The 20,776-nt window shown below is 40.3% G+C and overlaps 1 protein-coding gene across 4 annotated transcripts in view; it reads left to right on the forward strand.

The window, feature by feature from the left end:
• The window catches only part of KALRN (kalirin RhoGEF kinase), a 526,142-nt gene that overhangs the window by 316,477 nt on the left and 188,889 nt on the right, over positions 1 to 20,776 (forward strand). For all 4 annotated transcript variants that reach the window (XM_074873623.1, XM_074873625.1, XM_074873626.1 and 1 more), the window contains exons 12-14: positions 2,447 to 2,616; positions 8,571 to 8,745; positions 20,240 to 20,435. In XM_074873623.1, the coding sequence (XP_074729724.1) occupies positions 2,447 to 2,616; positions 8,571 to 8,745; positions 20,240 to 20,435 (541 nt within the window). The remainder of the gene's footprint in view (positions 1 to 2,446; positions 2,617 to 8,570; positions 8,746 to 20,239; positions 20,436 to 20,776) is intronic.

Here is a 20,776-nt window from a genome sequence, read left to right on the forward strand (position 1 = left end):
GCCAGGTGAACACAATACAGTTCAAGTGTTTCAAAAATATTTTGATTTAGATGCATACTCAAAAAGTGACTTAAGATCTTAAATGTCCAAATCCTTTTGACTGCTGCCAAAAGTCAGGTTCTGGAGACACTTGAGAACAGGGTTTTCCTCCGAAGTTGCAGTGGAGGATTGGAAACTTTCTCCACTGACCTAACATGATAATTTCAAGAAAATAGCAGATTCCTAACCATGAAGAAAGTTCTCAATTTCAGTTTAATTTTTGTAAAGGAAATTCCCTGATTTTGTTTTAGTTATCTTAAGTGGAAAAATGAAATATGATGAAGAACACCAAGAAATTAAAAAACTACTGGCTTTCCCAGCTCAAAACAGAATTATGATTTATATGCATGGCCATTTTTCTCTTCTATATTTACAAAGTACTCTATTACTTGAAGATCTGATAAGCAGAGAAAGTAATATTCCCCAGCAACCTGGTCCTCTCTTGTTATAGTCCAGCTGTCCCTACTGTTTGGGTGCAGGGAGCAGATCAAAACCAGGAAGATTCTGAATGTAATTCCTATATAAAGGCGTTAATGCATTTTGCTTTATGGTGGCTTCCCCAAGTTCAGCACCTGGACCTCAGGCCACAAATGAAAAAGCTTTCTCTTTGGTCCTTTAAAAATTTTTTCATTCTTTCATTTATTTCACAAGTCTGACTACTTAATTGTATTTTTTTTCTTTTATTAATAGTTGCCTGTTTATATCATGCCGTTCTCCTGAGAACATGAAAATATGTAAATAACCTGAGCAAAGACATTCCATTTTAGGCCAGTAGTAGGGTAGGCCATTATGATTATGCCATTTATGAATAAACAGAGGCGTTTACCCAAAATATTCAAAGTTGACTCTGAAAATCTAATTGAAAAGCCTTCAAATTAAACATGTTTTAAAACTTGTTTTGTAAGGCTGTCAAGCAAGGAGTCAGTAGCAGAGGTGGGGACAGAGCAGAGGGAGCTGGGCTCTCCCTTTTCTGGTATCATGAGCAGTACTGGGACGGGTTCTGATTTTGATTATCTTGATTTAGGTCAGAGTGATATCCTTGAAGTTAGCAGCTTGAATATAGTGTAACATTGGATGATTGGCCTTAGGTTTGGACCCTAATTGTGAGAAGCCTAGCCAGCTGGCACTTAAGATGTCCCTCTCCTCCTCTCGTTTTACGTGGACATGCAGAATTCACAATCTCAGAAGAAATCCTGTAGGATGGGGATCCTGTGCGGCTCGTTTTGAACAGGAACATTTTTACCAGCTCTTTTGCCACCCCCACACAACGTCTGTCATCTGCTTCGTGTGTACCTCTAGCTCCCTTTGAGACAAACTGCTCTGCAGCTCCCTGGAATGGCAGGCAGAAGTGCAGCCCCCCTGCCACCAGCACAGAGTCCTTGACATTTCCCAGTCTACTGGTACAACATGTTGTTTCCCGTTCCTGTACTTCTCCGCTACCTTGCAGAATATACCAGCAGAATGTGGGTTAATGGGGCAGGCATGGCACAGAAAATAGTCTCTCTGGTGGAGTCATTAGGATTTGCTGGCAGACTGCCAGCTCAGTTGGTGCAATTTTACACTCACTTTTCAGAGCAAGCTTAAAGGGGAAACCTCCATTCGCTTTAAGCCTTTACAGCCAACGAGAGGCTGCTGGGCTTGCCTGCCACTGTCCAGATCTCTGATGAACAGCTGGCTGGAAATTCTCATCTAAGCACTTATTCAAATGATTTGTTGTTGTTTTGAAATTGGTAGTCAAGAGTATTTAAAATTAATGGATCTACATGGGATTGATTGGTAATATTGCTGTCTCCTATGTTTGGATTTTCCCAAAGTTAAAAAGCAGAATCTGAGGTGCATTTTGAGGAGGGGCATAAGTGGCAGAAACCCACATTCCCTTCCGCCCCTCCCAAGAAAAAAAACAAAACAAAAGACCCAAACCTTCCACAAACCCCTCTGCCTAGAAGACAGCTGAGCAGGCACAGCTAGACTTCAGCTAGTACCATGCATACATATCAAAGATTTTAGGTCTGTTCTGCAACAGGCTTCAGCTGCATGTGAAATTAATAGCAGCTGATAGCACACAGCTCCTGTAAGGGTTAGATTATCACAGCTGTAGGACACTGTAATTTGTTACTTGTGTAAAAAGTTAATCAGAATAATATAATTAGCTATTGCCATATAAAAACTGAAATGTAAATTAATTTTGGAAAATTTACCTAATATTATATTTATTTTACTTTGTTGCTTAAAATGGAATTGCATCAACCAGAATCAATAACCAATGGTTTTTTTTTTTTAGAAACTTTAGGTCAGTTTTTATGTGAAACATGCAGCCCTAGTTAATACTTACTGATCTGGAATTAGAGAGCAAAAGGGTTAAATCTCAATCCCTCTCTGATTTATATTTCCCTCCCCTCCTTCCCAGCTGTGGACATGGATGGAAGATCTGCAGAAGGAGCTCTTAGAGGATGTCTGTGCTGACTCTGTGGATGCGGTTCAGGAGCTTATCAAGCAGTTTCAGCAGCAACAAACAGCCACCTTGGATGCTACCCTAAATGTTATTAAAGAAGGGGAAGATCTAATCCAACAGCTCAGGTAAGCATCCACCTGGAAGACAGGTGTTGAGAAATCTGATGTATGGTGTGGTTTAGGTGTGCATAAATAGGGAACTGTAAATTAGAATTAATTGGGAGAGTTTATTAATTCTTTGCTTATTTATGATTCTTCAAATTCTTTGAGTATTTTGTTGAAATTGCAAGGAGTGATTTGTGTGGACTGATTAGAGTAGTTTATGGATCAGCATGGGCTCCTGTTTGACAGAGAGATTATTTATAAGCGCAGTGAATTGAAGCAAATGTGTTTCAGGTGAATATTTTTAGTTGGTATTTGTAGAAGATTGTTAAATGGTTGTGAGCTGAGGCCTCGTGATTTATATGATAACTCCTGATGTGTATTCTTCTTAATAAAATATACATGTGTCTAACAATCTTCATTCTCATTTTGCATACAACACCATTCTATTTATATTTGTCCATGTGGGGTTTATTCATAGTGTCAAAGAGGGTCTTATACTGCCAGTTCTACTTGCATTATGAATTAAACCAGTTCATTTTACTGGATTTAAAATACATGAAGAGACTGGCTCCAAGAAGTTGGGGTTTTTTTGCTTTCTCAGTCTGTAAGTGTAGTAGGACAAATGTTTGCAGAGCAAGATTACACAAAACTTGTAGTTGTGAGATCTCTCTCATTTGTTCTTATTTACAGTGGTTTTCTGTGTCTTTAACTTTATTGACAGCAGTGGAGTTTTCCTGCCTTTTAGTGATGTTCCTGAGCTCAAAACCAAGTCCAATACATCACTTATTCTTTAGGTCTTTGCATTGTCACAGATTGCCCTTATCTACATGTACATAGTGGGTATGTTCTGTATACATATAGAATATGCAAATCTGACAGATCTGATGCATTTCACCAGAGACTGTCCTAGAGAGTTGTGTTATCCTCCTCACCCTGAGTTTTCCTAACCTGATGCCTTCAGTTCTCACATGAGAAGTGCAGAATGATGGGCCGTGATAGGAAAAGCCTAAGGTGCTCTAGACAGTGAAGGGCCCTGGTGGAGCTTTACCCTTAAGAGACCTCATGGAGTCCCTGACTCCTATTACAGCCACGTGTTGAACTTTCCTCTATACTTTTTCCTATCACCCTGGATGCAGAGTCTTCTCCACTGTGTCAGGGAAAAAAAAAAAAAGAAAAAAAAAGCGAGATTTGAAAGGGCTTCTCTAGGTTTTGATTGTCATTCAGCCCTAGGCAGCCACACAGGAGAGCCTGTGTAAATTCCTAGTATGTGGCTTATTGCATCACAGGGCGAGAGTGAGGGACCCGAGCTGTGGTATTGCTTGCCGAGATCAGAGTTGGAAGGGAAGGATCAGGAGTTGGACATAGCTGGGCTCCATCCATCCATTTGTCTTTGCTGATAAGTAGGAAGGAAACATGCTGTGTGTGGTAAGTGAGCTGCCAGAAGGAGGGGGTTTTTGGTATGTATGTATGTATGCCCAGCCATAACAGGTCAGTCAAAGGTCTGCATGGTAATTCCCCTTTATGCAAAGAAACTTTTTGCAAAGTTTAGGGCATTTCTACAAGATCACAGAAATGGCAGTGAAATTCTGGACTAAAGATTTTTTTTGTTGTTCATCCCACCTATTGGCATAACATCATTTCAGCACGAACACCCATGGAGAAGAGCCTGAAAGGGACCCTGTCTAAGCCCATCAGGTAGAGTGTGGGGTGGTTTGTGGGGTTACAGTAAGTGTCTGTATTGAAAGAGTCTTGGTGCTGGCTGTGGGATTGGCCTAAAGGCTTTTTGCCTGCACCTGAGTCAGTAGGAGAGCGGCATGTGGAGCTGGAGAGTGGCCAGGGCAATATCTGGAGCTGAGGTCAGTGGAGCATCGCTATGAATAGCAGTTATTGGAGAAGAGCTGGTGTAGTGGCTGCAAGATCATGCAGGGGAAGAGGTGAACTGGGATATCACATATGGGACTTCTGCTTTTTTAATGTAAAGTTAGTCAATTCTTATTTCAGTCTTTGAAAAGTAAGGGTGTCCTCAGGTCTGAGACTTTTTTGGGAACTGGTGTCATGTCTAAACATTTGTGAAATGCCAAGACAGGTTTTGTGGCAGCTGTATTTAATGAAGAAATAGTTTGGGTGTCTGTCTTGTATTCTGGGCAGTGAGCAAGGTGGAACAGGATGAACATATTTGTGCAAAGTGATCCCCTGCTTCTGATAAAGTTAAGACCAAACACAGAACAGTTGTCTGAAGGACAGAAGCCCTGAACGCACGCAAAGATTTGCAGGGCTGAACTGTCAAGATGATCTCTGGTTCAAGTGTTGGTTTTGAGCACTAACTGTAAAGCCTGTATGTGATCCTGGATTCTTTCAAAAGTGAAGTAGAACTGTGTAAGAATAACATGAAACCACCTCTGTGTGTGCCCACTCTAACAGCTTTTGTGGCTGCTGGCAGAAATAAAAACCACACAGATAAAGGAAAGGAGAAAAAATTAGAATTGCTACAATCTTTCTTTAACACAGCATTTGACAATGTGGATCACCTTGTACCTGCCGTGAAGAATAGCCGAAGATTGCAAACACTACAACAATGAAGAGAATGAAATACACTGCTCTTATCAAGCATGTCATAGCACAGGTTAAAACCAATAAAATTAACAGGGCTTTGAAATACTTTACTTTTCTTGTCCTTATCCCTGAGAGTACAGGTGTTGGTTTAGAAAAGATTATTTGTGTAATAGCACTCTGTCTCCTCCAGATAGCTTAGGAAGAGCTCAACTGCCTGAACTAGTTAAATACAGTGCCTGGGACCGCTCTTCACAGAAGGTCTTCAGGACCTTCAGTGACTCTGCATCAGGAGACCATACCTGTCACAGTTAAAACAGGCCTGGCTAGCAACACTGTACATGTCATGGTTAGCATTGGACACACTTTTTTAACTCTTCCTTATCAGTCTTTTACTGAGGTGGTCATTGTTCTCAGTAGTCAACACGAAGCAAATCTTTTCAACTGCATTTCTAGGAGTGCTGCTTGGGGGCAATATTTCTGCACATCTGTGAAAGGCAAAACAATGACTTGCTCCAGTGAGATGTGGAAGAACAGGAATGTTAGGGGCAAAAAAGACAGTGAAGAGTTGTGCATCTTGCCTTCTTTGCAGTAGTTCAGTGTATGAGCTTTTGCTAATGGGTATGTTTCACTAAGCTTTCTCCCAGTTAAAGCACTGAAAGTGGTTTCAGAAGCACAGCGTTCATTCTGAACAAACTCAAGAGCAATGCGCTAAACCCAATTTTATGTAATGCAAAGTTTATTTTGTGGTTTTTTCCAATAATTTTCCTGCATTTCTTAACTCTAATTCATAACTTTTCAGAGACTAGTAAGGATCTTTTATGAATTCTTTCCCAAAATTTCTCAGCACCAGAGAGAGGCAGGAAATCTTGTGGCAGAAGCATCCAATCTCAGAAAATTTTTTTTCTGGAAGGAGATCTTTCTCAAACCAGACTATATAGGCATTGTCAAGGCCTTGTCTGAGGAGACTGTGAAGAAATACTGGATTATTGCACTTAAATTTTTGTATTGCATCAGCCCCTGAAATGCAAGCATGACTTGATTTGAAGAGTGAAATGTTTAATGAAAAAGAATTTCTAAAACCAAGTGTGTCTTTAGATCCCTTGAGAGATTATTCAACACCAGTCTTGAATAATTCATTGAGTCATTTAGATAACATATGAGTAGTAATAATCCTGCATTTGAATGAAGACATATTTCATGTCCTTTTACAGAAGACAGGTGCTGACTGAAGGAACCAGAACTTGATTGAATGTGGCCTCAGATTAAGCTGTAGTTTCAAAATCTCACCTTGTTATTTACATTCATCCTTCCTCTGTACAGCTGTAATGTGGAGGCAGAGAGAGATCTTGTGGTCACCAAGAAGGTAAAAACACAAGACTGACAGAGTGGGGCAGAAACCATATCACCTGGAGAGAGTAATAGTGGTGTAATATTCCCTCGTAAGCAAAGGAAGTTGGTAGTATTTGCTTCAGAATAATGCTGGTGCATCTGAAGTTCAGTGTACCAAACATAAAGGAAAAAGAGGTGAAACGCATCCAAAAAGCAAACTGAAGAGTTAAGTGTTCTGTATTTTTAATTGTAATCTTAGGCTTCAGATGTTCAGGCAAATGCTTGTTCTGTTCCTTCAAGACACATAATGAAAACAGAATAACGTGTGTTTTGTTGCCTTAGAACCTCAAAGGTGTGTTTTAAACTTACCTGAAATGATGCTGTGTATCAGTGCCTAGTTTCAATTTAAGGCATCTGCAAAAGGTTATACTTTTTTATTTCTTAATTATGTGCACTGACAGTGTTCAATTAACATTTAAGTTGACTGTACATTGTTTTGATCTGACCCTATGTGATGATAATTTGCAAAGATCAAAGCACAAGCATTTCAGTCAAGTTCTGTAGAAAACTACAAATGCTTTGCTAGATGTGTATGGAGGGAAAATTCAACACAGAAAAGGGAAATAAAAAACTAAAAATTGGGAACAAATTAACATTCTTCCACAGTGGGGAACTCCATGGGCACCTCTAACTCAGCAGCCCAGGTTAGCTGGCCAGAGGAATGGCTCCCAGCTGCATTTGGTCCCTGTGGGACAGTGAGGTGACCTGGCAGCATCACCGGACATTTCACTCATCTTCCAATATTGTCAGCCAGTGCGTTACATGCGTGGGAGTTTGTTGGTGCACCAATAGTCCAGTATGATTTGTAATCGCACCTCCCCACACACCTTCTCCAAGGCGGAACTGGAGATTGATAGGAAATATTGAGGGTAAGAGCTGCTAGCTGACCCACTTCATCCTGTTATCCAACCAGTGCACAGGTCTTTCCAAGAGTGTATTTGGTAGGGTTTTCAGTTGTCTTGGTTTAAGTATGCTAAATAATGCAGCTGCTAGCACACGCCTCTGAGTGGGATGGACAGAGGAAACCATTGCATCTAAATCTTGTTTTAGCTGAAGTACCAAAGCCAAGATTAAATTATGGCTTCAGAGTTCCCTTTCTGGTTCTTGTTAAAGTTGGGGGGACCTTTTGTGGCACATCTGAGGATAAATTTCAGCTCTTTATGTCTGCAAAGGCTCTTTATCCGTAAAACACTCACCAAACAAATTTACTGAAGACGTAACAGACTGTAGGTGAGCCTAGTAATATATGTGAGAGTACAAATAGAAAAGAAACTGTCAGAACGGTCCTATGTCCATGCTAAGACTTCTTTCAGGTACAGTAAACTTCCCCTTGGTCCTACCCCACCAGTAAAGGAGTAGCTCCCTTCTGGTGCCTGTATATGGAAGGTGTAGGTGGAGCAGTATCTGGCCTATCACAAGCATGTCTAATTTCACTTACCCTAGTGAAAAGAAAAATCAGAGTCTGTCTTGCAGTGTTTGAAAGGTGTTTTTCTTTGGTGGAGTTTTTTGCACTGTATTCTGCATCTATTGCTGTACTATGTAATCCAGAGGAAATCAAGGCATCCCGATCCCTTGATCTAAAATGCTGGTAATTCTGATTCATTTAGTCTGTAAGTAATAAAACAAATGCACAAAATTAATTTGTAAAGCTCCAGGTGGCTAAATAGCATCTCTGAGTTTGGTGTGAATGTAGGCTGAGCGGGTCACTCTGTAGGATTAAAGGGAATTGCCAGTCAGTCTCCTCAAGAGAGCCATTGAGATTGAGGTGTCATTCTCCTCTCCTCCCCCTCCCAAGCGTGTAAATTTGCAGTGTCACGACAAAAGAAAGGATGATCCCCTTGTTCAAACTTTGTGCCAAGCTCAGGAGCTGCAGGATTTCAGCGAGTAGAAGAGATGAGTGTTGCATACACCTTTCCTCAGCCCTTTGTGCTTGGGTTTGCTTCTCAGCAGCACGCAGAATCACAAATGTGTAGTTCTTGCTCTTTTGCCTGCCTTAAAGCTCAGCTTTAACCATGCTCTCTACCTTGCTACAGGGACTCCGCTGTTTCAAACAATAAGACTCCACACAATAGCTCCATCAGCCACATTGAATCTGTCCTTCAGCAGCTCGACGAGGCCCAGGTACAGATGGAAGAGCTCTTCCATGAGAGGAAGATTAAGCTAGATATTTTCCTGCAGCTCCGGATTTTTGAACAGTACACCATTGAGGTAAGAGCTGGCTGCATGACCTGAGAAAGGTAGAGCTGTGGGAGAGGGAGTATATGTAAACATACTCTGTTAGGATACACCTGGAGCTGTTTGATCGTGCTCAGCTGTCCAGTGAGGAAGAGACAGAATTACAACCAGGTTTTAAATTTGGTATGTTAAAGCTAAAAATATGTTTTAGGATATACTGCTAGAATACACTGAAATAGATTTGTGTCAGCTTAACTGACTTTGCTGAGAATCTGCCTGCTTTGCAGAGAAGCTTTGTAAGATGCCCATATTCTAACTCTTTATTGACACTAGTCACTTGGTGATTTGGAAGTTCAGTATCACTTATTAGTGAGGTTTGTCTCATCAGATACAAACATAGATGCATACAAACAGATACATGCTTGGCTTTAAACCACCGAGTGAAAAAACATGTTATGCATGAAAAGAAAGGATATTTAAAACTTAGGCTTTTTAAGCATTACAGTGGATTTATTTAAAAAGGAAAGAAAAAAAAATGAGGGGAAGTTAAAGTATATTTTTAGGTCCTCATGCAAAAAAGGTCTTTCAGTTCTGTTTTTCACTTCTGTTTTGAAATCAAAAACACTGGATGGAAAACTCATCAAAACATTAATAATTGAAGTATTCTTGGACAGAGAAGCTTTAGAGACTCCAGCTAATCACATTAATTACTTGCTGTAGTTCTGATAGGACATGATGCAAAAAGAACAACAGGTAAATTAACTTGTGCACAAAATCTGTGAAAGCCATGTGTCACCACTTATGTCCCTTCTGGGGTGTGTTTATCCTATTGTATCCCACTAGTGTTTTCAGTTCATGCAACACTTTCAGGTGTTTTATGATGATATATTCCTGAAGGTATTTTTTGTAAATCTGTAGATAATCTCAAGGTGGGTTATTGGTAATTAATGGGAGACTTAGAATGCTGTGTTATACTCTGTGTTTATTTTAAGACATGGCATGATGAATTATAGTGGAATAAAAGGCTGGAAACAGAGGCGTTTAGGTGTATTGATCTATAATTGGATGCCAGAGATGGAAATCAGTGAGGAGTATCTGAGTCTTCCTATTGTGACTGCATAGTTGAGTATTGTACTGAAGTCTGTTCTACACTGCTTGTTATTTATGTAAATTAGGATTTTTTCATTTTACTTACCAGTTATATACAGCCTCCTTGATACCAAGAGACAGTATTCTTTGTGAGCATGTGTGTTTAAGCATAAATGTATGTATTTCATGTCAGATAACATACTTTGCCTTAAGAATGCTACAATCAAAATTCAGGAGCCTGCAGTAACTGTAGTATCTCCTATATTTAAATAGAAGATATTTTGATACAATGGTGTGACAAATGTTGAATAATTAAGACTTTTACTCTAAGGATATAAATGGGGTGTCAATGCATATATTTGTACATACCTATAAATAGCACCTGTGTTTTCAAAAATGAAGCAAAAAAATGAAAAGCAGTATGTGCTTCTGGAACACCCAGATGTGTCTGTAGGCAGTATATGATGAACACATGTGAGTCATTCATTAAGATCTCAGCCTGTGTCACTGCAAATTCTAGGTCTGAACCTAGAATTATTCTGATTTATTTAAAGATATATAAAAAAAAAATCACTGTTTTCAAATTCTTTTTCTTTGTACATAGTATTTCAATCAAAGATCTCAAAGGCCGTTACCACCATGGATTGCTTTACTGATGGGGCAACTGAGGCATCAGGAGATGGTGTGACTTATCCTAGTCCCCTCCATATCTGGTGCCAGAGATGGGAGTACTATGTGGATCCCTGTTTTGTTTCTGCATGAATCCTACTTCTGTGTGTTCACAGACACGTTTGGAGAGTCTGTGATACATTAAGATATTTAAATTTGGAAATGTACTTCAGTCTTCTAAAATAAGATTAGCTCGAGAGGATTTAAAAGAAAATCACCACTTTGTTGTCACTGTAGATTTGCTATTTTTTATCATAAGGACATCTGAATTCCCTCTGCAGGATTAATATTACAAGGAAATCTGAGAACATGTTTCATAGGGAGTCTATGAGCAGATGATTTTATTTAGAAAGCTCCCTCATTCTTACAAATATTTTTTATTTTAGAATAATTATGACAATTTATAACTGAACACACAATGAAAAATATATCCAGGTCAGTATCTTAAATTTTATAATTACATCCAGGGCTTAAACAAGAAAAACAGTTTGATGGATAATAAAAAGAAAGGCAATTTGAAATAAAATATTAAATGACACATGTATGCTGTGCATTTCAAGCAACAGCTGAATTGGCTCAAATTGACACAATAATGATCCTTAGAAAGTAGATTGCAGTCAGTTGCCTCAGCCATATAATAAAGGTTCCAAGTCAGTACGAAACTGTTACCAAAATTAACAAAATTATCTCATGCCATTGTTGAGAAGCAAAAAGATTTTTTCATCACCATAATTAAAAATGATGTAGTATTACTAATGGTTGACTATTCCAAGCTTTTAAGGGAAAAAGGTGATGAAATTTAAAACAGGACATTAAGTATTTTTTCTACTAAAGACAAGTAGCTTGAACTATAACTGGAAATGTATTTAGGTTTTAATTTTCCATAATAACCTAGATCCTGCATAGATTAAGAATAGTAAAATAATGTGTACCAGTATGATTGTCAAATGAATTTCTCCTTTTCTACTCTAGATAAGTCCCCTTCCATCTGTCCAAAGAGCAGTGCCATATTGAACACATCCCTAACAAAACCCCTCTACCTGCTGCAGCCATGTTTATCTCTCTCCTTCTTGCACCCACACAAACCATCTGCAAAAAGTGGGCCCTCCACCTCCCAAACTAGAACCCCTTTGTCCTCTTTACTGCTTCTGTCTTGGGAAACTGAATGCTTGACATTCTTCCCCCTCAGGTCGGTGTTCTCACCCTTGGTTCTTGCGTTCTTGTGCTCCAGGGAATCCCTTGTGATGAGGACCCTTCCCTCGGAACTCTGGTGGAAGGAAAAACTTGCATCTCTCTAGTGGAAGCCAGAGGGATGTGGTTGTGCGCGCCCATCTGCTTCCAACAGCTTTAGGGAAGGCTGCACATTAGAGCTCAGCCTCAGGGAACAGTTACATCTCGTGATGCCTTTTCCATCCAGTTCTGGTACCAAACATTTTTGATTCTGTTAATTTTCCTTACTACCCTCTCTCTCTCTCCTTTCTAATTAATAAGGCAAACTGAAAGTATTAGGATTTTTTTTTTTAAACTCACAAATGGCAACTGAGTGATTTGCCTTTAGTTTTATTTAGAAAGTATCTGTCATTTGTTCTTTGGAAACTTTCCTGCTTTTAGTGTTCTCCCCACATGTTGAAATCCATGCCATAGATCAATCACATGACCCTTTCCTTTGGCACTGCTTCCTAAACTTGCACTGTACCCACCTGCTTTGTAGCCCTCCTGGTTTTTGAGCTTTTCTGTAATCTTCTCTTCTTGACAGAGGTTTGGAGTCCAGACAAACTTCAGAATTAATGATTACTGCACGAGCAACACTTACTTCCATCTATTTAGGCATCATTGGACCTTTCATTTCAGTGAAATCTCCCAACTATTGTTGCATTTTGTCTTCAGGAAAAGTATTTTATGTAAAAAGAAGCCACCTGCCTATTTCTTTGGCAGGGCAGACCAGCTGCATTCATTTAGAACTTCTAAGGACTTCTAAGCTTTTGTATTGTACTTGAGTCAAGGCAGCTTTGGCAGATATGAATTTGAACCCACAGGCAAATAGCATGTGCTGCCTGTCCCTTCTTGCCTTAATCTCATTATATTGACTGATATTTACACTCTGGGTTCTTGGGGTAAATTATGAAATCCAAACTTTGGCAACACCTGGAAACAGACATAACAGAAACATGAGAGAGCCTAGCTATCCCTATGGGAAGCTGTTCTGCCTTAGGTTTTAAAACCATAAAATGACAACCCATTCTTTATTTAGGAAACATGTCTAACTTTGATGCCTGATATGCTCTATTCCTTTACCAAGTCATTGTGCATTTCAAGACAAGGTGGGATCATTAGGATTATATGGTTAGTCTTTCTATATGATACAGACTTCAACTGAGTTTGTGCAGCCAGCCAAATAACTCAGGAGATTTCATGCAATGTGAATGTGGTAGCTGATCCACTACAAGGAAATAGGGTGTAAGACTCAAGGGGCAATAGCTGGCAGACATTAGCGGCAGTGCTGACACCACACTGAGCACATTATATGTATGAAGCACAGTCTTATTCCAGAGTTATATCCTCAGTAAAATCTGTCAAGTATACTTTGTCCCTTGCTTCAGAAATAGTCATTTAAAGGCTTATTAACCATTATTTGAATGAATGCTAATATACAGTAAAATGCTGAGTAAATGCATAAGAAACAAATGGTAAAATTCACTGAGTTGCAACCCCTACAAAATTACTGCCATCCAGAGTCTTTCTGGACATTTTTTCTTTACATCATTTGTAGAGAGATGATCAAATTCACCCGTGGACCTCTACAAAACTCTATGACTGAGAATAGGAATGATCTCAGCCAATACCTGTCTCGCAACAGTTGTTGGTTACCTCCAAAGAAACTTCCCTCTCCCTTTCCCAGAGCTGCCCACCTCTTTCCCTTGTGTGTGTTGTTTTTTTTCCTGCAATACGTATGAATCTGTGCAATGCTAGATAGAGCCTATGCACTGTAGTCTTAGAGCAACATGGTTCCTAGGCCAAGACAGAGTCCTGGAAGGGATTATGGGGGTTCCCACTGTACAATATAAATTTGATCTTGTATAATCTTTCAGAAAGCCCCAATGATCACTAAAATCTTCACCTGCTGGATATCTAATTTTCCACTATTCAATCTCTTTGTCTCCATTTCACCTGCTAATAAAATTTTTCAACCTTGATTTTACTTGCTGGCTCTTCTGGCTGTTCACATCCATCCATGAGTATGAGTTTAGAAGGCAACAAGAGCCAGCTTTCACAGTAGTTTACTTCACTGTTATTTACAACTCACTTGAGTTTCCCATTCCAGGTTTATAACATTAGCAGAATCTTTCAAGTGAATTAGCTGCCTGCGAGAAAGTACAAGATGTTTTATAGCCCCTCACTGACTTAGAGCTGACACTCAGATGTGAGATGCTTTATTAGAAATAAGAGTTACAGAGATCTTGAGATACATTTGAAAGAAGGGAAACAGTAGAAGAATTTCAGCCTCTTCTGTTCATAGGCTGGAATTTTATAAAATCTCATGTTTAGCGAGCTTTTGTTTTTCTTTTCCATATATACCTAATTTTCAAACTGCACATCACTTCATTTTAAGGAAAGGCAAGCACTAAGCTGTCCTGGACACCCTGTCTTTTGGAGCTGAATTCCATTGTCTCTCTATATTTGGGATTCAGGAGCCAAAAGCACCAGAGCAGAATCGTCACTGTGACAGCCTTTTCACACTTCAGTGGCCTAGGTCCCCACTAAGTCAGCATGGAATCTCTGTCTGTTGTCAAAAAAATGGGTGACAGCATTGTCATACTGTCAGCCCAAACTGAGGTCTGAGGAGGAACAGCAAACTTTCTGCTTACATGATCTGTAGAAGTGGCAGTTTCATTCACCCTTTCCTACCTACATCTCCTCTACCATATACCTTCAGTATTAGTCTGATCATAGACCCACTTACACTGTCACATCCAGTCCTCTGCTCTTCCAGCCTGTTCTGAACGTTGAAGCAGAGCAAAATGCTGTTGTCCCTGGAGCCCAGTCTCTGGTATCTTAGAGATCTGGTCTCCCCTACTCCCATTATAATCCCTTTCTGCACTCACAGACACCCCCTCAGCATCCAGGACTCAGCTTTTTTTTTGATTCCTTCCTGGAGCATATCTGACCTCTCATCTCATCCATCCTCACTCTGTGTTCATCCCAGATGTATGGCTGCCATCTTTTTTTCTCTTGAAATGACATAGATATTCCCTTTTCTTGATTCTGAGCTCTGTACAGATCTGCTCTGTGCCTGTGTGACTGTTCTTCCTGTCCTGCCTCATCCCCATGTTCTACCCACTCTTCTCGCCTTTGCTCCTTGTCCTACTTGCACCATCATTTCTCTTGCAGCCTGCCTCCTACATTTGCTTGTTCTTCCCAAGCATCTTTACTCTTTTTCAGATCCTTCTCATGAGCCCACTCTCTTTGTGTTGATAGCTTCTGCTCCCAGGATAGAACTTTCTTTCACTCCTCCTCATATGCCCTTCCTCAGCCCAACCTTCAAAATACCAGCTCCTATGTGATTCATTTGCCATATAACATTTATCTTCTTTTGCTTGATTCCTCATTTCCCCTCTCCACCTCCTTCAATTGGCAAACAAAATTTTCTGTTTGGCATTAAACAAGATGACTTTAGGTGTCAAACACTGAATTAAGGCCAAACAAGCAGCATTCAAGGCTCAGCAGCACCATTTTGTAGAAAATCTCAGCAACGGCATTTAAAAAAGATACTTGGGATTTAGATATTAAATTATTGTAGATGTGCAATTGCCGGCACAGGAGCTGCTGCAGCTTGGGTAGGCTCTAGCCTAATTCATAAGCAGACTACAATGGAGGCGTGAGATAGCCGGACTGTTGTTATTGTTACTGCTCTTACTTTTCACCTGCGTACCTCTTCTCTATACCTCTCCTCTTTCTCCAGGATTGAAGATGAACATGTCTCTCTCCCTTCGGTCATGTTATCTGCTGGTGTTGCAGCATGTTAAATCCAGGAAGCAGCAAATGCAGCAGTATTGCAGCAGTGGGAGTTTGGGTATATTAAGTTGCTGCTTTAGGAGGATTCCTGCCTAAAGAGTATGTGGTCTAGACTGTGGTTGCTGTGTCTGCATGAAAAACAGACATGGCTGACATAGCCTGTATATCTATTATAGCCTTGTGATAGTAGCATGGAGCTCAGCACAAACCGAGTATTTGCTCACATACTGAAGATTAACTCTTGCACTGCCTCCACTGCTCTGATAAGGATATCTTGGGTATCTCATTTAATACTAGATTGGGTTCACTACCAGCATTAGTTCCCCTCCCATTATCATGGTAGCAGGAGCATCTATTTCAGGTGAAGAATGAAGAAATGTGCTTTCTAGACTCATTGCCAATCAATAGTTTTGTCATGGCTTTCTCTCTCAGTACTCTGGAGTACTCTGACCTTCCTTTAGTAATAGGGAGCTGTTTCTTGGCCACCAACCGTATATGACCTGCAAGGAAGGAGCATCCAAGGAGTCAGCTGGAGTGTGGCTGCAGGCATGTGTGCAGCTTTCCTTGGAACAGTGTGGGTACCTGGGCATCTCTGCTGCTTTTGCTAATGCAGACCTGTGCACTGCCACTGGTGCTGCTCTCATGACCCTTCTGCTTTGGTATGATTTCTCTCTCATGCCACAGCAGAACAGAGCAGAGCTTAGGGCTTGTCTTGCAGCAGGGCTTCTCTTCTCTCAGGTCATGTGAGGGACGCTAAGGTCTATTTAGAATCACAAATGCTGGGAAGTAAAGTGAATAAACATAAGAAGTGCTGTAAGTTCTTCCCACCAAAAAGTCTAGCAGATGAATAGAGTAAATGCTAATCAGCCATTCTTCTGGGTCAAAAGGGAATTAAACAAGTTCATGGCCAAGTGAGCCTCATCTATGAGAAAATTCCTGACACAGGCCTAGTGCAATTGGCTCTTACCACAGTTTAGGAGATAGGACACTTTTGTCTGATGCAGTCCAAGTTTCCCCATAGATGTCAATGCCTGACCAATCTGTGAAAGTATCCAAAGTCCTTTTTCAGACTTGAAAAATATACATCTGTAGTTAACAGAGCTGCCTAATTACAGCTTCTTCCTGAAGAAAAATAAATCATTTTCCCTATATCCAAGTCAAACCAGTTAGGGACTCAAATTCAGACTCTGGGACCATTTCCAAATGGTCCAGTTTGAAGTACAGAAAATGCTGGGATTTTGAGGCATTGGCTGTACAGACAGAAAAGGAAATGTCTTAATGAGATACGCAAAGCAGCATGGTCTCTGGGATAGGGCACCAGATTGAGATTCAGGAAACCTGGGTTGTTATCACAGCTCTGCTATTGCTGCTTTGCCTTTGTGTGCTTTAGATTCCCTTCTAGCCATCTGTTTGTCTCAGTTACTCAGAGCAATGTACCCAACCTTCCTGTACACACTTCGCCTGAGAAATTTGGTGGTGTTCCACCTCTTGCTGTGCCTGCCTTCTTCCTCTCTTCCCCTAACCCAGCACATGGGATGATTGCCACTCCTTTATCAGCCCCCACTCAGAGGCAACTTCCCTCCTTCCTTCCTTCTCCCTTCCATTGGTGGCTGTGCTCCTGGCCCTGGTGGAGCTGGTGCTGGGCTAACAAGCCCTGCTGACCCTGTCCAACTGTCCAGAGCTACTCAGGTACAGTCTTAGCCCCTGGTCCTGGAAATGTGACATGGAGCATCATGGGCTGGCCTTGCATCCTGGGTTGTTTATCAGCTTCTGCCCTGACTGCCTGCACTGTCCTTTCCTCTTTAATTGGAACCACTGATTTAAACTGGGGAGTGTGGATAATGGAGCATAAACCCTTCAGTGCCTTGCAGTGGCTAACAGGACAGGTAGAGATACTTAGGTGCAGCTCCTCCCGTGTGGGGAGCCTGGTGAAAGCTGGTTGCCAGCACAAGCACGAGAAGCACTGGTTGCCTGGGAGGCAGTCCTTCTCTTGAGTGTTTGTAGATGCCTCTCTTCTACAGACCTGTCTTGGACACTCAGGCCTAAGGGGCAAAAACCAGTGCAGTCAGGAACAGTCATTTCCCTGTGCTCAAGTGGAAATTATTGTAGGTTTAATGATAAAAGCAATGCTGATCAGTGTCCCTTTCACAGCCAGGTGGAAAAGTTGCTAAGAGAAACAGAACACAGCAGAGAGGTTTACTCAGGCAGTTTTGTAGAAGTGCTGGATCTCAGCATACTTGAGGGAAGATTTGTTGATTCCTTCATATGTCCATTGTCAACTCCCCTGACAGTTCAACCCTCTGAAGGATTTGCATTTTCCTGTTCTGGAGTTGATATCCATAGATGTAAATGGGATTGAGATTTTGTTTTGATAAGAATCCCCCAATCATAGCATCATGGCTGTCAGAGCAAACTGACGTAACACATTCTTTGATTGTTTTAATCTTTTCTATTACTGTCTCTTATAAATGCTTTTAGACATCTTCCTGAGTGTACGTACATGAGAATGTTTGCTGGAATTTGGGAAGTATTTTGTGAATCCTTGCAAAATTTCAAATAATTATGTTTTAGCAGCCTGATAATCAATGCAATGAATTCAGACAATATTTTTAATAGCTCACAAAAAATAAAATTCTTCTGATTCACTTATATCACATGCCTTTCCATTAGAAAGAGCAGAAAGGGCTTTGCATTGAACTTTGTGTGTTTTCTGTCATGACTGTAGGAACCTGCGCTTGCTCTAAATTCATTCTGTTGTGTGTAGTTTAAAACAAGGTCAACACCACTTCAGTTCTGATCACTGTTAGCCAAGGATCTGTCTCTAAACGTAAATGTATCTAGTAAAACCCTTATCCAGCATCTGCTTTGACTATTTCTCCATAACTGTTAAATCTGCCGATAAGTCTCTACAGTCCAGGGACTCCAGCAATGATATGTGAATGAATCAGAGGCTGCTGGAATCAGGAATGAGGCGAAAGAGACTGTAGAGATAGGTATTAGTTAAAGGTAATTAAGTGGAATGGGCAATGGAACAAGCTGAAGACAAATAGAAACCCCTCAGGATATCCACGCTCTGTCTTTCACCCTGCAGCTGAGGTCCCAGGTACTTGGTTGCTTGAACCTGCTTTCCTGCTTCTCTCGAAAAAGAGCCTAAAACCTGTTTTTTTTTTTCCTTCTAAAGCAAAACTGTGTACTCTCATCTGTTCTAATGTGAGAAGGGCTGAGAGCCAGTCCATTCGGGTTGTCTTCCTGTGCTTGCGTTGGATATACTGTATGTTTTCTGAAAAGGAAAACTGAGTGGAAAATTTTGTATCTTGGCTACTTAGGAAGTTAAGCATCTCACTGCACGCAGGCACTGAAGAGCACTTTTGTGAGAAACAGAGAACTTTTTGCCACATCATAATGTGCACAAGTGGGAATTTAGATGACGAATTGACCTATGAATCAGAATGAAGTCATTTATTTAATAATTTTTTAAATACTTTAAAAAATTGTATTCTGTACAGCCTGTATGCATGATTTAATACCCATTTCCCTTGTCTCCCCCCCCCCCCCCATTCATTGTCACTAGCATGTTCCCACTTTTTTGTCTGCAGTAGCAGAATCTGTGTTGAGGTGGGACTGCTGTTTGGGTAGAGGCTAGATCTTGCTTTAATTAAACAGGCAAAAACAGAGTAGCACTTTGATGCCAGTTGGCTACTTGTAGGCTAAAATGTAAAATACAGAAGATATGGTGAAGGACTGCTAAAATCATCACACTCTGTGTTGTGATCAGGAAGCAAAGAAAGCAACAGAAGATTTTGTATGTTCCCATGAGTTATTGGCAGGTTATATAGGTCTTTGGTTAGAGCCAGGTACAATTCGTGATTCTACTGGTGATTCACCTAGCCCTTGAGTATGATGTTTCTGTGCTGTGCTTTCCCCATCTGTAAAAATGAATTATTTATATTCATTCTCCAAAGTAAAAGCTTTCAGATGCACAGCAGAAAAAAGTTATATAGAGCTTGTTCCCAAGTCCACTGAAGACAACAGAAAGACCTTTATAAAAGACTGTAAGTCCCTGAAAGCACAGCATAGGACTCATTGTACAACTGCAATCAATGCTGGGGGGGGGGGGGGGTAATTCACAAATTCATAATAAAATATTTAGTCTTATGATGCATTTTCTGTGAACAATGGGTAGATACTGTTCACAATACATTATATCAATAGTAATAATTCTGGAAATGTATTAGTTGTCCCTGTTTTAGTGCTTACTGGAAGCAGTTTATCATTTCAGTTCTATGAAGGTAGAATAAATAATATTTCCCTATGTAATATGTAACATACAGTGTGTTGCAAAATGTTCTTAGAAACATTCAGGCCATTCTGGGTTTATGTGGTCACAGGTGTTACAAATTGGTTTGTAATTCTGTAAGCATTACTTCTTCATTTAAATTTGAATTTATTCAAAAACATTATCTTTACCATCCATGTGAATATAGTGAGTCTTCTCTTACAGTGCCCTTTGGAATGTGTAAGGGAAGAAGGTGTCCAATTTCTTGTTGGACTGATAATCTGTTCCTGGATTCTCACCTAAGCAAAATGTTAAGCATGACCATTAAGTGGGCAGGATCCAGATTATACTCAGGCTGTGGTCTGGAGATTTCTGGATCAGAGTCAAAACGTGAAGTACTTTTGTGATCCAAAAACAGTTTGAGAGTAAGATTTTTCATTGAACTCGAGTGAATACAGTGTCTGTCTTCTGCCCATGAAGGTTACAGCAGAGTTAGATGCTTGGAATGAAGATCTGCTGAGACAAATGAATGATTTCAATACTGAAGACCTCACACTGGCTGAGCAGCGTTTGCAGCGTCACACTGAGCGGAAGTTGGCCATGAACAACATGACCTTTGAAGTCATCCAGCAAGGGCAAGATTTACACCAATACATCATGGAGGTCCAGGCTTCAGGTGAGCAGAACAATTTGATCTCTATTTCACATGAGAAAAAAAAAAAAAAACAAAACAAGAAAAACCCCAAACACCAAAAATGCATATCAAGCAAAAATACCCCAATACATACCAAATACATCAGCTTTTAACATAAGTGAGTATGGGTAATACCTGTCTCTCCACTCCCAGAGCTGTTCCACAAGTTTTGGGAATTCTTTGATTCAGGAATATATGTCAAAAATTGCTGTTTCTTTGAGACTGAAACTCACTGAGGGAATAAAGCTGACTTTAAGGTTTCATTCTGAAAGTTTCACAACTGCAGGATGGAGTTTGTGATCAATTCCAAAGTGGATGGAGAG

Source organism: Strix uralensis, chromosome 6, assembly GCF_047716275.1.
Source record: "Strix uralensis isolate ZFMK-TIS-50842 chromosome 6, bStrUra1, whole genome shotgun sequence".
Taxonomy (NCBI): Eukaryota; Metazoa; Chordata; class Aves; order Strigiformes; family Strigidae; genus Strix; species Strix uralensis.